Source organism: Mobula birostris, chromosome 8, assembly GCF_030028105.1.
Source record: "Mobula birostris isolate sMobBir1 chromosome 8, sMobBir1.hap1, whole genome shotgun sequence".
Lineage (NCBI taxonomy): Eukaryota > Metazoa > Chordata > Chondrichthyes > Myliobatiformes > Myliobatidae > Mobula > Mobula birostris.
The window spans coordinates 26,990,459-27,006,057 of record NC_092377.1 but is presented as its reverse complement, the minus strand read 5'-3'; the positions used below and the strand labels follow the sequence as shown (position 1 = coordinate 27,006,057).

The following is a 15,599-nucleotide window of genomic DNA, read 5'->3' as shown; positions in this document are numbered from 1 at the left end:
TATTTGTTTCCTCTTGCAGTGGTAAACTCCTTGGAAAGCACACATTGAAAATGATCTGTCGAATCCATCTAGTCTGAGCCAGTGTTTTTGCTGTAATATGTTCAGCACTACATTGCTGCTCATATCTAGACATCTTTAAGCCTTGTTCTTCTAACTTGGATCTATGGAGACTGAACACACTGTCGATCACATTGAGGTGCTTTCTGCATGTGCCAGCCACTCAGAATCCAAACAATCTTTTGTGATTCAGCAGAAGTCTGTTGACACCATGCAGATGGCAGAAACAAGTGAGACACTGTCGGCCCCTCCACTAGGCAGCACAGTGGTATAGCTCATATAATTACCTCCTCACACACCTGAGCATTTGAGTGCTAATCTACCTGTGTAGAATTGGTACGTCCTTCCTGTGACTGTGTGGTTCCCCTTTACTTGTTCTGGATTCCTTCCACATCGCAAGGATGCATGGGTTGGTGGGTTATCTGGCCACCAGGAATCTCCCTTTGCAGATAGATGAATGATGGAATCCAAGAGGAAGCTGATGGGATTTGTGTGAATGGGTGTGTGATGATTGATATGGGCATGGTAGGGCAATAACACTTTTTCCAAAGATGTGCTGGGGGCAGCCCACAAGTGTCACCAGGCTTCCATCGCCAACATAGCATGATCTCGACTTACTATCCTTAACCCGTACACCTTTGGGATGTCAGAGGAAACTGGGGCACTCGGAGGGAGCCCACGCGGTCACGGGGGGGTGGGGAATGTACAGACAGCAGTGGGAATTGAACCCCAATCACTGATTGCTGGCACTTTAAATTCTTGTGCTAACTGCCGTGCTACTATGCCACTTGTTTTGCAGCATGTTCTCCTTGTAATCACATGGGTTTCCTCCAGGTGCTCCAACTTCTTCCCGCATTGCATAGACTGTGCCTTTTCAGTTCTTATGTACAAAATGGCTGAAGGCCATTAAATATGGGAAAGAATTAGTAGTAATTACAGTTGGCCAATATTCCAAAGTAAATTCAATTCAAAAATGTGGTTAATTTTTTGTTATTACTGTAAATATCAGAGCTAGATCACTTATCAACATTTAAACAAATGTTTATTTTTAATATTCTTTCCTGCAATGTGGGCATTGTTGATGTGTTCAACGATTATTGTTCTTTGGGAGGTGTTGGGAGTCAACATTTCAAACCACAGCTGTCCTTCTGAGGAGGGTGCCCACGCACTGCAGTGGCCTTGGGACCTCCAGGATTTTAACCTAGTAACAATGAAATTAGAGCAAACATGCATAGAAAATTTGGAGCTGAGCCAGGCCGTGAAAGCAGGGACACAATTGTTGTGCTGATGGGCATTTGTTCTGACCCAAGATTCGATGGCTTTTATGGATTAAGATATTCTTTACTGATATGATTTGACCTCGTTATCCTGATTCCTCTGTAGCAAACAACAATTTTTAAATGTAATGATAGGAGGAGTTTCAAGAAAACAAGGCATCTATTGAATTGGAGAACTTAGCCAGCCCTCAATCAGCCACATTTCAACTATCACCCCAGTACGTCATTTCCAGACGCCACAACATGATTGTATGTTTAAAGTAGGCCACTTGTACATTGTGTTGCCAATTTGGCAGGTGCGTAGCAGCCATAGAACATATATAGTCCCAAGCATTGCAGCTCCATTGCACTTCCTTTCAAAACAAAGTAAGAACTTCCGAGAAAGCTCTTGTCAGATCCAAAATGGTCCCAGCGTACCTCACAACCAATCTACTGCCTTGGAGAGGAGATTTCCTAAGGAATTGCTGTGCACATCAAAGATTACCACTCAGCAACTTAGCAGATAACTTTGGAAAACTTTGGATGGCAGCCTGGGTGAAGAAATAGGGGTGGCATTGAGGCACAGTGGCACAGCTGGTATATCAGCTGCCTCCCACCTCTAAGGACCTGGGTTCATTTCTGACCTCCAAAGCTGCCTGTGTGGACTTTGTTTGTTCTTCTTGAGACCATTAGAGAGAGAGAGAGAGGAGAGAGAAAGAAGAGATGCAATCAATAAAAGTAAGGAAATAGCATTTAGAACAAAAGTGAGTCCTTGGAAACGAAGCCCAGAGCCTCAGCCTCATTTCAGCACATAGCAGAGCCCACAAACACAAAGCCTGGAGCAGGCCCACAGGTTCAGCCTCAGTTCAGATCAGATGTGCAGTTTGATAGATGAATTGGCTGTTGTAAATTTCCCATAGTGTCTGTACATGGTAGAATTCAGAAGGAGTTGATGCGAATATAATTATAACAGACTAGGATTGACGTTACTGGGTGTTTACTGGAGAGCATTGACTTGGTCGGCTAAAAGGCCTGTGTCCAGATTGTCTTTGGTGCTGTGGGAATTACATTTTAACCTCTTGTTTTGCCTCATTCCCACAATACAGAGGCCATTAACAAATCCATCCTTCAGTACCCATCTCTAAAGTACACATTAATACCAAAGTAGACAGAGACTCAAATTGACATCTCATTCAATAAATGGCACTTCCAGCAGAGAAAATTAGGATATTAGAACCTCATTAGAATATTACCAATGGATGTTCCCGCAAGATTTTTTTGGATTCGTTCCTGTCAGAAGTTATAAGAGTTCTATTGGTAATTAAGCAAAAAAAGTCATCAGAATCCATTGGTATACAGAAGATAGAACATAAACGTAAATCAGTACAACACAGGAACAGGCCCTTCATCCCATCATGATGCTGATCCAACTAATCCCACCTTCCTGCAGATGGGCTGCATCCCTCTGTTAACTGCCCGTTCATGTGTCTGTCTAGATGTATCTTAAACATTGTAATTATACCTGTTTCCATCACTTTCCTCTGGCACAACATTGCTGGTACGCACCATTCTGTGGGTAAAAGTTTGCCTCACACACCTTCTTTAAACTTTCTCCATTCACTTTAAGCCTATGTCCTCAAGTATCCAACATTTCTATCATTGGTCCCTCACCTGACACTGACGGATTCAGATATAGTGAGTGGGAAATCCACAGCTCTGCCCCGCCCCCTCTATCTCCGTCACATGTTCTGCCTGCCCCTCCAGCATCACAGTCATAGTCATACCTTATTAATCCCGGGGGGAAATTGGTTTTCGTTACAGTTGCTCCAAAAATAATAAATAGTAATAGAACCATAAATAGTTAAATAGTAATATGTAAATTATGCCAGTAAATTTATGAAATAAGTCCAGGACCAGCCTATTGGCTCAGGATGTCTGACCCTCCAAGGGAGCAGTTGTAAAGTTTGATGGCCACAGGCAGGAATGACTTCCTATGACGCTCAGTGCTGCATCTGGGTGGGATGAGTCTCTGGTTGAAAGTACTCCTGTGCCCACCCAGTACATTATGTAGTGGATGGGAGACATTGACCAAGATGGCGTGCAACTTAGACAGCATCCTCTTTTCAGACACCACTGTGAGAGAGTCCAGTTCCATCCCCACAACATCACTAGCCTTACGAATGAGTTTGTTGATTCTGTTGGTGTCTGCCACCCTCAACCTGCTGCCCCATCACGCAACAGCAAACATGATCGCACTGGCCACCACAGACTTGTAGAACATCCTCAGCATCGTCGAGCAGATGTTAAAGGACCTCAGTCTCCTCAGGAAATGGAGATGGCTCTGGCCCTTCTCGTAGACAGCCTCAGTGTTCTTTGACCAGTCCAGTGTATTGTCAATTCGTATCCCCAGGTATTTGTAATCCTCCACCCTGTCCACTCTGACCCCCTGGATGGAAACAGGGGTCACCGGTACCTTAGCTCTCCTCAGGTCTACCACCAGCTCCTTTGTCCTTTTCACATTAAGCTGCAGATAATTCTGTTCACTCCATGTGACAAAGTTTCCTACCGTAGCCCTGTACTCAGCCTCATCTCCCTTGCTGATGCATCCAACTATGGCAGAGTCATCCGAAAACTTCTGAAGATGACAAGATTCTGTGCAGTAGTTGGTCCGAGGTGTAAATGGTGAAGAGAAAGGGAGACAAGACAGTCCCCTGTGGAACCCCAGTGCTGCTGATCACTCTGTCGGACACACAGTGTTGCAAGCACACATACTTTGGTCTGCCAGTCAGGTAATCAAGAATCCATGATACCAGGGAAGCATCCACCTGCATCACTGTCAGCTTCTCCCCCAGCAGAGCAGGGCGGATGGTGTTGAACACACTGGAGAAGTCAAAAAACATGACCCTCACAGTGCTCGCTGGCTTGTCCAGGTGGGCGTAGATACGGTTCTGCAGGAAGACGATGGCATCCTCAACTCCTAGTCGGGGCTGGTAGGTGAACTGGAGGGGATCTAAGTGTGGCCTGACCATAGGCCGGAGCAGCTCCAGAACAAGTCTCTCCAGGGTCTTCGTGATGTGGGAGGTCAATGCCACCGGTCTGCAGTCATTGAGGCCGCTGGGGTGCGGCGTCTTCGGCACAGGGACGAGGCAGGACATCTTCCACAATACAGGAACCCTCCGGAGTCTCAGGCTCAGGTTGAATACATGGCGAAGTACTCCACATAGCTGAGGGGCACAGGCTTTGAGCCTGGTCAAGGTATTGCTGGAAGGCAAGTCCACAGAAAAAGGTAACCTGATTAAACTGCACGCCAACTGAATTGCAGCATTGAACTCATGGAAATTTGATTCCTTTGTTTTCAAATTGTCAACGTTATTCAGTTCCAGATAAAAGGAATAGGAAGAAACTTTTTCCCCATTGGTGGAAAGTATGAGAACAAGAGAATGAGCATTCTCAAATTAGTTCCTGGAATGCCAGGTCGGTGAAATGAGAGATTGAGCAGGCTAAGCTTCTTGTTGCTGGAGTTTAGAAGAACACACAAACTCTTAATAGGGCTCAGCAGGGTAGTTTCAGAACGTTGCTTGTTGTGCTCCGAGTTGTTTTGCCAAGCACTGTGGGAATGCCATGTTGGCACCATAATGTGTGGTGACACTTGCACGTTGCCCCAGCACATCATTAGATTATCTTGGTTGTTCATAGAAATGACATAACTTCACTGTGTGTTTTGATGCATATATGGTAAATAAATGAACTAAACCTGAGTCTGAATCATTTGCAGTATTTTTTAAAATTTTTTTATTGTGACATACGATAATTTGTTATGCCTGCACTGTACTGCTGCTACAAAATAGCAAATTTCAGAATTTATGTCAGTGACAATAAATCTCATTCTGATTCAATGGTTCCATTTAGCATCAGAGAATGTATACAGTACATAACCTGAAATTCTTACTCCTTGCCAACATCCATGAAACAGAAGAAAACCTCAAAGAACGAATGACAGAAAAACATTAGAGCTCAAAAGCCTGCTTTCCCCTCTTACACACAAGCAACAGCAAAGCATCAACCCTCCCCCACTTGTTCCAGGGGGAAGCACCAGCTCCCACCGCCCACCAAGCAAGCAATTCCAAAAGCCCCCTAAGAGACCATGATCTAGGTCCATCAAAAAGTTCAGTCCATAATCCAGCACCTCAACATGCTACAGGCTCTCTTCTCTCACTAACAAGGAAGAGGGAGGTGTCATCCCTTCCACAGCAGGATGGGAGACCAACATCTCGCTGCTTCAATGTTACAGTCTGAAGAGGCATTTCTTTGAGATCATCCAACTCGAGAAATAGCACATTCTCCCCCCATCTAGAGAGAGAGCGATCGCTCAATTGCAGAGGCCTCCGACAGTCACATCTGTTGTCTCGATGTCCTGATCACCGACAATACTTCAGCTGGCAACAGTGGCAAGTAATATGGTCCACATGAGCTGCCTGAGGCCGCACATCTTCCACACCACTCCTGGAGGTACCAAAAACGGCCAGTCAGTGAGCTCTGGGAGCAGGAATCCATTCAGTTCGAATGCAGCTATAGATCAGAGACTCCAACAGGATCCCAGCCACCTTGAAAAGGGAAAAAGAGACATTAAAGAAGGGAATTTAAGCTGTTTCACAGATGAGATTGAAGCCGCCGCCCTCTGGCACCATCTTAGCTCCTCCGTCACCTGTATCTGATTCAGATGTTGATTCTGGATTCAAGGCTGAGTGTTATCATCTCAAAATAACATGAAAGCCGGTTAGAACTGAACTAAGGAGAAAGTTCTTCACTCAGTGGGCAATAAATCATTGGAATTCTTGAATGCTGAGTGTTGCGGAGGATTGCTTATTGAATCCATTCTGAAATGAGATTGATGGAATTTTGGATATTAGTGGAATCAGACAGAATGGTGTTGAGTTGAAGCAGAAATTCTTATTGAAGGCAGAGCTGTGTCAAGAGGTGAATGGTCAATCCCTGCTCGTGTTTTTTTTATATTCTTATGATTTAAGGTGATTGAGGATAGAGTGCCAGGGTTGATGTGTGGCATGTCATGCTGCATATAGATGAGATTGAAAATTCACTGCCTGAAAGCCCTGGAAGCAGATTCAGTTCCTGCTTTCATCTGGGAATGGAGGTGGCAATATTCACAGGCGTGTGGAGAAAGAACCAGGTAATGAGTTTGATGGGCCAAATATAGGCAGTGTTTCCATAATGCTATTCTTTTCCATTTCTCCATCTAAAACTAAAGTCACAAACTTCTGCACAACCTAGCAAGTGCGCAAAGCTTGCACAACAATGCAGCTTCGTCAGGAATTCCATTCCCAGCTCAGCTATAGTAATCTGTCAATAAGTGGCAAACCCTATCACCGATCTAAAATGATTCCAGGTCTTCTGCCAAAGCACTGAAATCCCAAAGAAGAAGAAAAAAAGATTTATACCACTTATCTTTCTTTAAAGTCCCATTTGATTGTTGTAAATATACCCAGTTGGCTCCTGTGGGGCAAGGTTGCAATGATTGTGCAGCCTAGTTTAGAATGCTCATTATCAAGTTAATTTTAAACAACATATCCAAGTTCATCGTGCCCCTATTGCAAATTACTAAGTATTTCCATTACGTACTCTGTTTCATTCCCACAGCTCTGCAAATACAGATAGAGTTCTCCTCTAAAATATTTTCATTGAACTTGTTTAAACAAACTATTAAGACCATAAAGCCATAAGATATAGGAGCAGAAATTAGGGCATTTGGCCCATTGCATCTGTTCTGCCATTTCATCAAGGCTGATTCAATTTTTCTCTCAATACCAATCTCTTGTCTTCTCCCTGTATCCCTTCATGCCCTGACCAATCATGAATCTATTGATCTCTGCCTGAAATATACTGTACATAAAGACTTGGCCTCATGCTGCCTGTGGCAAAGAATTCCACAGATTCACCACTCACTGGCTAAAGAAATTCCTCCTTCCCTGCATTCTAAAAGGACATCTCTATTCTGAGCTTGTGTCCTCTGGTCTTAGACTCTCCCACCAGAGAAAACATTCTTCCCACATCCATTCTATCAAGGCCTTTCACCAGTCAATAGGTTTCAATGAGGTCACCTCTTATTCTTCTAAATTCTAGCCATCAGACACTCTTCATATGACAAGCCATTCAATTCTGGAATCATTTTTGTGAACCTCCTTTGAACTCTCTTCAGTTTCAGCACACCCTATCTAAGATAAAGAGCCTAAAACTGCTCACAATACTCCAAGTAAGGCCTCACAAGTGCATTATGGAGTCTAATATTACATCCTTGTTTTTAATATACTATTCCTCTTGAAATGTGTACTAAAATTGCATTTACCTTCCTCACCACAGACTCAGCTTGCAAATTAACCTTTAGGGAATCCTGCACAAGATCTCCCAAGTCCCTTTGCAATTTAGATTTATGTATTTTCTCACCACTTAAAAAACAGTCAATCCTTTCACTTCTTCTGCCAAAGTGCATGACCATACACTTCCCAACATTGTATTCCATATACAATTTCTTTGGCCTTTCTCTTAATCGTCTAAGTCCTCCTGTAGCCTCTCTACTTCCACAAAACTACCTTCACCTCCATGTATCTTTATATCGTCTGCAAACTTCACAACAAAGACATCAATTTCATCATCTAAATCATTGACATACAACATAAAAAGAGTCAGTCCCAACACAGACACCTCTGGAACACCACTAGTCTCCGGCAACCAACCAGAAAAAGCTCCCTGTATTGCCACTTCTTGCCTCCTGTCAATCAGCCATTGCTTTATCCATGCTAGAATCTTTCCTATAATTCTATGGGCATGTAACTTGTTAAGCAGCCTCATGTGTGGCACCTTGTCAAAGGCCAACGGAAAATCCAGGTACATAACATCAACCAATTCTCCTTCATCTAACCTGCTTGTTATTTCTTCAAAGAATTCCAACAAGGCAAGATTTTCCCTTGAGGAAATCATATGCCTTCAAGTTCTCTGAGACCTCACCCTTAATAATCGTCTCCAACATCTTCCCAACCACAGAGGTCAGACTAACTAGCCTACAGTTTCCTTTCTTCTGCCTCTCTCCTTTCTTGAAGAGTGGAGTGACATTTCCAATTTTCCACTCTTCTGGAATCATTCCAGTATCTAGTGATTCTTGAAAGATCATTACTAATGCCTCCATGATCTCCTCAGCCACCTCATTCAGAACTCTGGTCCAGGTAACTTACCCTCCTTCAGACCTTACAGTTTTCCAAGAACCTTCTCTCTAGTTATGGTAGCTTCACACACTTCATGCCCCCGGCACCTGCAACTTCCAGTATACTGGTGGTGTCTTCCACAGTGAAGAGTGATGCAAAATAGTTATTCAGTTCTTCCACCATTTCATTGTCCCCCATTACTACCTCTTTAGCATCGTTTTCCAGTAGTCCAATATCTCTTTTACATTTTATGTATCAGAAGATAGTTTTGGTATCCTCTTTAATATTTTTGGCTAGCTTACTTTCATATTCTATCTTTACCTTAATGACGTTTTTAGTTGCCTTCTGTTGGTTTTTAAAAGCTTCCCAATCCTCTAACTTCTCACTAGTTTTTGCTCTACTTTATGCCTTCTCTTTGGGTTTTATATTGGCTTTGACTTCTCTTGTTAGCCACGGTTGTGTCATTAACGCAGTGCATGCCCTGTGATGTAGTGGCATCAACACTGGACTTGGAGACAAATGGTCCTGGGTTCGAACCCGGCTGGCCCCTTACACATTTTCCTTCCATTGAGCTGGGAACTCAGCCTTGTAAAAAATAGACAAATGCTAAGGAAATGGCAAACATGCCACCCAATGCGTCACAAGATGCAAAAAGGAACAGCAATACCTGATCTTAAACAGATGAGATTCTGCAGATGCTGGAAATTCAGAGCAACCATCCATAGTACTGAAGGAACTCCCATAGGACAGGCAACATCTATGGAAGGGAATAAACAGTTGACATTTTGGGCCAAGTCCTGTTGAAAGAGCACGGCCCAAAATATTGATTATTTATTTCCTTCCATTGATGCTGCCTGACCTGCTGAGCTTCTTCAGCATTTTGCATGTGTATTGCATACCTGATATTGGCAGTTTGCTGTATTTAACTTGTGATCCTCTTAGTTATTTGCTTTTGCAAGGCAGCAATAATTATTTTGTTTCCTTTTCCAGCTGTTTATCTCTGCAAGCGAACAATGCAAAATAAAGCCCGGTTGGAGTTGGCAGATTACGAAGCTGTGAGTACCATTCTGATTCATTTATCCTGAAGGACAAAATTTTACTATTTGGATAAGCACTGAGTGACTCATGAAATGTATGAATATCATCATCTTCAGGTACTTAAAATGCCAACTTTTAGAAAATGCCTCTCACACTTCAAAAAGTTTCCACTGGAATTAAAAATTGTAATGGATTGACAAATGCTCGTTATGAAGCGCGTGTTAAATGAGTCACAAGCAAAATGATTGGGGGTTGTTTCTCATCCAGGGTTCCATAATTTGAGTAAAAGAAACAACAAACAAAGAATTGAAACTTTTACAAATAGTAACCCAGCCACAGGAGATGTCAAAACAGTGGTCAAGCACTTCCAGCAGGGAACAGGATTCAATTAACAATTAAAATCACAATCATATAGTGAAAGAAATCACTACGCTGCTTTGAATTATAAGCCCCAATGTGTGAGCTGAAATATTTAAAAAAAACAGAAAATGCTGAAGACACTCAGCAAGGCTCTTTGGGAAATAAAGTAATAAAAAACCTTTCAGGCCAGTTCTTCAGAACTGGAAAAGCTGAGGCAACACGTCAGTTTTAAGTACAAGAGATGGGGTGTTATGTTCAAGTTGTATCAGACATTGGTGAAGCCCAATTTGGAATATTGTGTGCGGTTTTGATCACCTACCCGCGGGAAGCATGTAAATAGCTTGAAAGGGTAGAGAGAAAACTTACAAGGATGTTGCCAAGGTCTGGAGGAAAGGTGAAAAGTTTAAGGGGAACATGAGGGGAAGCTTCTTCACTCAGAGGGTTGTGAGAGTGTGGAACGAGCTGCCAGCCCAAATGGTGCATGCGAGCTCAATTTCAATGTTTAAGTGAAGTTTGGATAGGTACGTGAATGGTAGGGGTATGGAGGGCTAATGTCCCAATGCAGGTCGTTGGGAGGAGGTAGTTTAAATAGTTTTGGCATGTACTAGATGGACTGAAGGGCCTGTTTCTGTGCTGTACCTTTCTATGACTCTATGACTCCACACCTTATTCCTCAGGTTAATTAAGCATCTTGTTGGAATGATTCAGGATAGGTCAGAGTGGGAGTGGGACGTAGATTTAAAGTGTTGATGAGTGAAAGCGGAAGGTCATTTCTGCCGACTGAATAAGGTGCTCTAGAAAGTGGTCACAACCTAATTTCTCCAAGGTAGAAGAATCCACATCGTGGGCACAAAACACACCGGACTAGAAATGCGCACCTGGATCTCCACTTCACCTGGAAGGACTCTTTGGGTCTCTGCAATGGGGGAAGGATGAAGTAAAAGAGGTTCTCCTGCACTCGTTCCATTTTGGGCATGTATACTGGTGCCAGAAGCATAGCAACACTTGTGGGCTGCATCCTGTACATCCCGAGTGTGTTGGGCATTCATGCAAATGACAAATTTCAATGTAGGTTTTGTTGTTTCAATATACATTTGACAAATAAAGCTGACTTTTATCTTAATTTTCATAGCCCTCAAAATCCTCATTCATTTACCTGTTCATGTAGTTTTTAAAGGTTTATAATTTACTTGCCTCTAACATCTCATTCCCATATACAGAACTCCCTCTGGGTGAAAAAGTTGTCCCTCAGGTATCTATCAAATCTCACTCCTCTCACCTTAAACCTATGTCCTCTGGTTCTTGATACTCCAACCCTGGGGAAAAAGACTGTGCAACTCTGCCCCTCATAATTTTATGCATCTCTACAAAATCATAGAAACATAGAAAACCTACAGCACAATACAGGCCCTTCGGCCCACAACATTGTGCTGAACATGTCCCAACCTAAGAAATTACTAGGCTTACCCATAGCCCTCTATTTTTCTAAGCTTCATGTACCTATCCAAAAGTCTCTTAAAAGATCCTATCATATCCGCCTCCACCACTGTTGCCAGCAGCCCATTCCACGCACTCACAACTCTCTGAGTAAAAAAACTTACCCCTGACGTCTCCTCTATACCTACTCCCAAGCACCTTAAACCTGTGTCCTCTTGTGGCAACCATTTCAGCCCTGGGGAAAAGCCTCTGACTATCCACACAATCAATGCCTCTCATCATCTTATACACCTCTATCAGGTCACCTCTCATCCTCCATCACTCCAAGGAGAAAAGGCTGAGTTCACCCAACCTGGTTTCATAAGGCATGCTCCCCAATCCAGACAACATCCTTATAAATCTCCTCTGCACCCTTTCTATGGCTTCCACATCCTTCCTGTACTGAGGTGACCAGAACTGAGCACAGAACTCCAAGTGGGATCTGACCAGGGTCCCACTTCACACTTATATGCTTTGAACTCCATCTGCCACTTCTCAGCCCAGTTTTGCATCCTATCAATGTCCTGCTGTAACCTCTGACAGCCCTCCACACTATCCACAACACCTCCAACCTTTGTGTCATCAGCAAACTTACTAACCCATCCCTCCACTTCCTCATCCAGGTCATTTATAAAAATCACGAAGAGTAAGGGTCCCAGAACAGATCCCTGAGGCACACCACTGGTCACCAACCTCCATGCAGAATATGACCTGTCTGCAACCACTCTTTACCTTCTGTGGCAAGCCAGTTGTGGATCCACAAAGCAATGTCCCCTTGGATCCCCTGCCTCGTTACTTTCTCAATAAGCCTTGCATGGGGTACCTTATCAAAATAAAATCACACTTTATTTTCCAATACTCCAATGAAAAATGTCTCAACCTGTTTAGTCTCTCTCCACAGCTCTTGACCCTCCAGTGCTGGCAATAGTTTTTTAAATCTGCTCTTCACTCTTTCCAGCTTAATGGCATCTTTCCTAGAACATTAAGTCATCAGAAAACACATCTGCTCATCATCAGAACTTATGGTTCAATGATCTTTCTTCAGCTGTATTTTTCTTTCAGGTAACAGTTGAGTTAAAAAGGAATGGGACATATTCATCATCTATATTTTTCTATTCCACAGCATGAAATAGGCCCTTCTGGCCCTTCAAGGCGCACTGCCCAGCAAGCCTCTGACTTTAATCCTAACCTAATCATGAGACAATTTACAATGACCAATTAACCTACCTTTAGACGGTGGGATGAAACCAGAGCACCTGAAGGAAAGGCACGCATTCATGGGGAGAACGTACAAACCCCTCATAGGCAGTGACAGGAATTGAACCCTGGTCACTGGTACTGGAAGTGTTGTGCCTACCACTAAGCTATCATGCCCCCCCCCCAAAAATTTATAAGCCAGGCTTTAAAACTACATCAATAGCAACCTGAGACAAAAGCCAACTCACTTAACTTAAGCCAAAGGATTTAAGCATTCCTGTCACTCTAGATGTTGAGTTTGAAGGCAGCATAAGGGAAGGTCTACATGAAACCCAGGATACTATTCCAGGATTAAGGAAAAGAAAGAAATATGAGGGAGAATTTGATGTAAAGGGGACTGAGAGGCAAGAAAAGAAATAGCTGAATGTATAATTTTCATCTCCTAGAGGTCTAGACCGAATCTGTGTCAGCATTCAAACAGCTACTGTATTTAAGTTCATAGGACATTTATTATTAAAGTACAATTATATTACCATATAGAACCCTGAGATTAATTTTCTTGTTGACATACTCAATAAATCTATATAATAATAGCCATAACAGAATCGATGAATGACCACCCGAATTGGACATTCAACTAGAGTGCAGAAGACACCAAATTGTGCAAATACAAAATGAATACACTGTGGAAGACACCAGCAGTAAGTTGGAAGTTCCAGGTGGCAGGGATCATGAAGTTTGTGAAGCAACTATTACTGGAGAGAAGGTTCTTGGGAACCTAAAAGGGCTGAAGGTAGATAAGTCACCCGGACCAGATGGTGTACACTCCAGGGTTCTGAAATAAGTGGCTGAAGAGATTGTGAAGGCATTAGTAATGATCTTTCAAGAATCACGAGATTCTGGAATGGTTCCGTAAAACTGGAAAATTGCAAATGTCACTCCACTCTTCAAAAAGGGAGAGAGGCAGAAGAAAGGAAACTATAGGCCAGTTAGTCTGATCTCAGTGGTTAGGAGAATGAGGTCATTTTTTTAATGAGGTACTTGAAGGCACATGAAAAAATAGGCATTAGTCAGTATGGTTTCCTCAAGAGAAAATCTTGCCTGACAAATCTGTTTCAATTCTTTGAAGAACTAACAAGCAGGATAGACAAAAAATAATTAGTTGATGTTGTGTACTTGGATGTTCAGAAGGTCTTTGACAAGGTGCCACACTTGAGGCTGCTTAATAAGCTACAAGCCCATGGTATTACAGGAAACATTCTAGCATGGATAAAGCAGTGGCTAATTAGCAGGAGGCAAAGAATGGGAATAAAGGGAGCCTTTTCTGATTGGCTGTCAGTGACCAGTGGTGTTCCACAGGCGTCTGTGTTGGGACCAATTCTTTTTACGTTGTATGTCAATGATTTGGATGATGGAATTGACGTCTTTGTTGCAAACTTTGCAGGTGATATGTAGGTAGGTGGAGGAGCAGGTAGCCTTAAGGAAGTAGAGAGGCTACAGAGGGACTTAGACAGATTAGGAGAATGGGCAAATAAAGGACAGATAGAATTCAGAAGAATGAGAAGTGACCTCATTGAATCCAATCAAATGGAGAAATGCCTTGATAGAGTAGATGTGGAGAGGATATTTTCTATGGTGGGAGAGTCTAAGACCAGAGGACACAACCTCAGAATACAGGAGTGTCTTTTAGAAACGAGATGAGGAGGAATTTCTTTCACCAGAAAGTGATGAATTTGTGGAATTATTTGTCACAGGCCGCTGTGGAAGCCATGTCTTTACGCATATTTAAGGCAAAGGTTGATAGATTCTTGATTGGTCAGGGCATGAAGGGATATGGGGAGAAGGCAGGAGATTGGGGCGGAGAGGAAAATTGGATCGGCCATGATGAAATGGCAGAGCTGACTTGATGGGACAAATTGCCTTATTCTGCTCTTATATCTTATGGTCTCTTATGGAAGGACATAATAGTAATAAATAAATAAATAAACAATAAATGTTGAGAGCATGAGATGAAGAGTCCTTGAAAGTGAGTCCATTAGTTGTGGGAACATTTCAATAATGGAGCAAATTAAGTTGAGTGAAGTTATCCCCTTTTTGTTCAAGAGCCTGTTGCTTGAGGGGTAGTAAGTGTTCCCGAACTTTGTGGCGCAAGTCCTGGGGCTCCTGACATTTCTTCCTTCCAGTGTTATGTATTATTGCATTAACAATTTGTTAATACTATCTTATTTTCCCCATGCCCATGAACTCTATCAGATTCTATCTCCTACCTACACACTAGGCACAATTTAAAATGGCCAATAAACCTATCAGCCTGTACGTCGTTAGAACGTGGAAGAGCCCAGAGAAAATCCGCACAGTCATGACAAAAATGCGCTAGATCCACACAGCCGACACTTGAAAGGTCAGAATTGAACTCGAGACACTAGAGTTGTGAAGAAGCGGCTTTGCGAGCTATGCCACTGTGCCATTCTCCAGTGACATTAGATCATGGGTGGGTGAGCATTTAGGAAGAGAAGTAATGAAGGAAATCCAGGACCCAAATTGGCTCTCTGGGATGAGTGTGGAGCGGCTTGTGATTTCAAGAGAGGAGACTGAATCTCAGCACCACATTGTAAATCCTGTCAGGGCTGGTGAATTGTGGCTTAAGTGGTTATATGGCAGAAATGCTCATTTCTGAGTCTTTTGGGAAGACAAGTTGGGCATTGTATCAGGGGAGATATCCAGGCTGAAAAGAAAGTAAAAGGTTTTACTGAGCACTATATCTGAAGGTATGAGAGGATTTCAGCAGATAAACAGATCAGAAAGTTTTGTGGTGAATATAAGATCAAAGACGATATTTGAAAATACAATTCTGAGTAATTACCCTGCAGCAGCAGATGCCGGGGTGCCTCATGTTGGTGGGGAGATATGAGAAGTTCGAGACGCATGGAAGGAATTGGACATAAGCTTATGATCAAAACTGTGGAATATAGACCCCTCATGCCAAAACAAGGCTGATTGG

At 42.8% G+C, this 15,599-nt stretch overlaps 1 protein-coding gene across 1 annotated transcript in view; it reads left to right on the top strand.

Moving 5' to 3' along the window:
- The window catches only part of LOC140201990 (regulator of G-protein signaling 7), a 486,715-nt gene that overhangs the window by 407,565 nt on the left and 63,551 nt on the right, over nucleotides 1–15,599 (top strand). Inside the window, exon 6 of the mRNA XM_072266857.1 lies at nucleotides 9,518–9,582. Within this exon, the coding sequence (XP_072122958.1) occupies nucleotides 9,518–9,582 (65 nt within the window). The remainder of the gene's footprint in view (nucleotides 1–9,517; nucleotides 9,583–15,599) is intronic.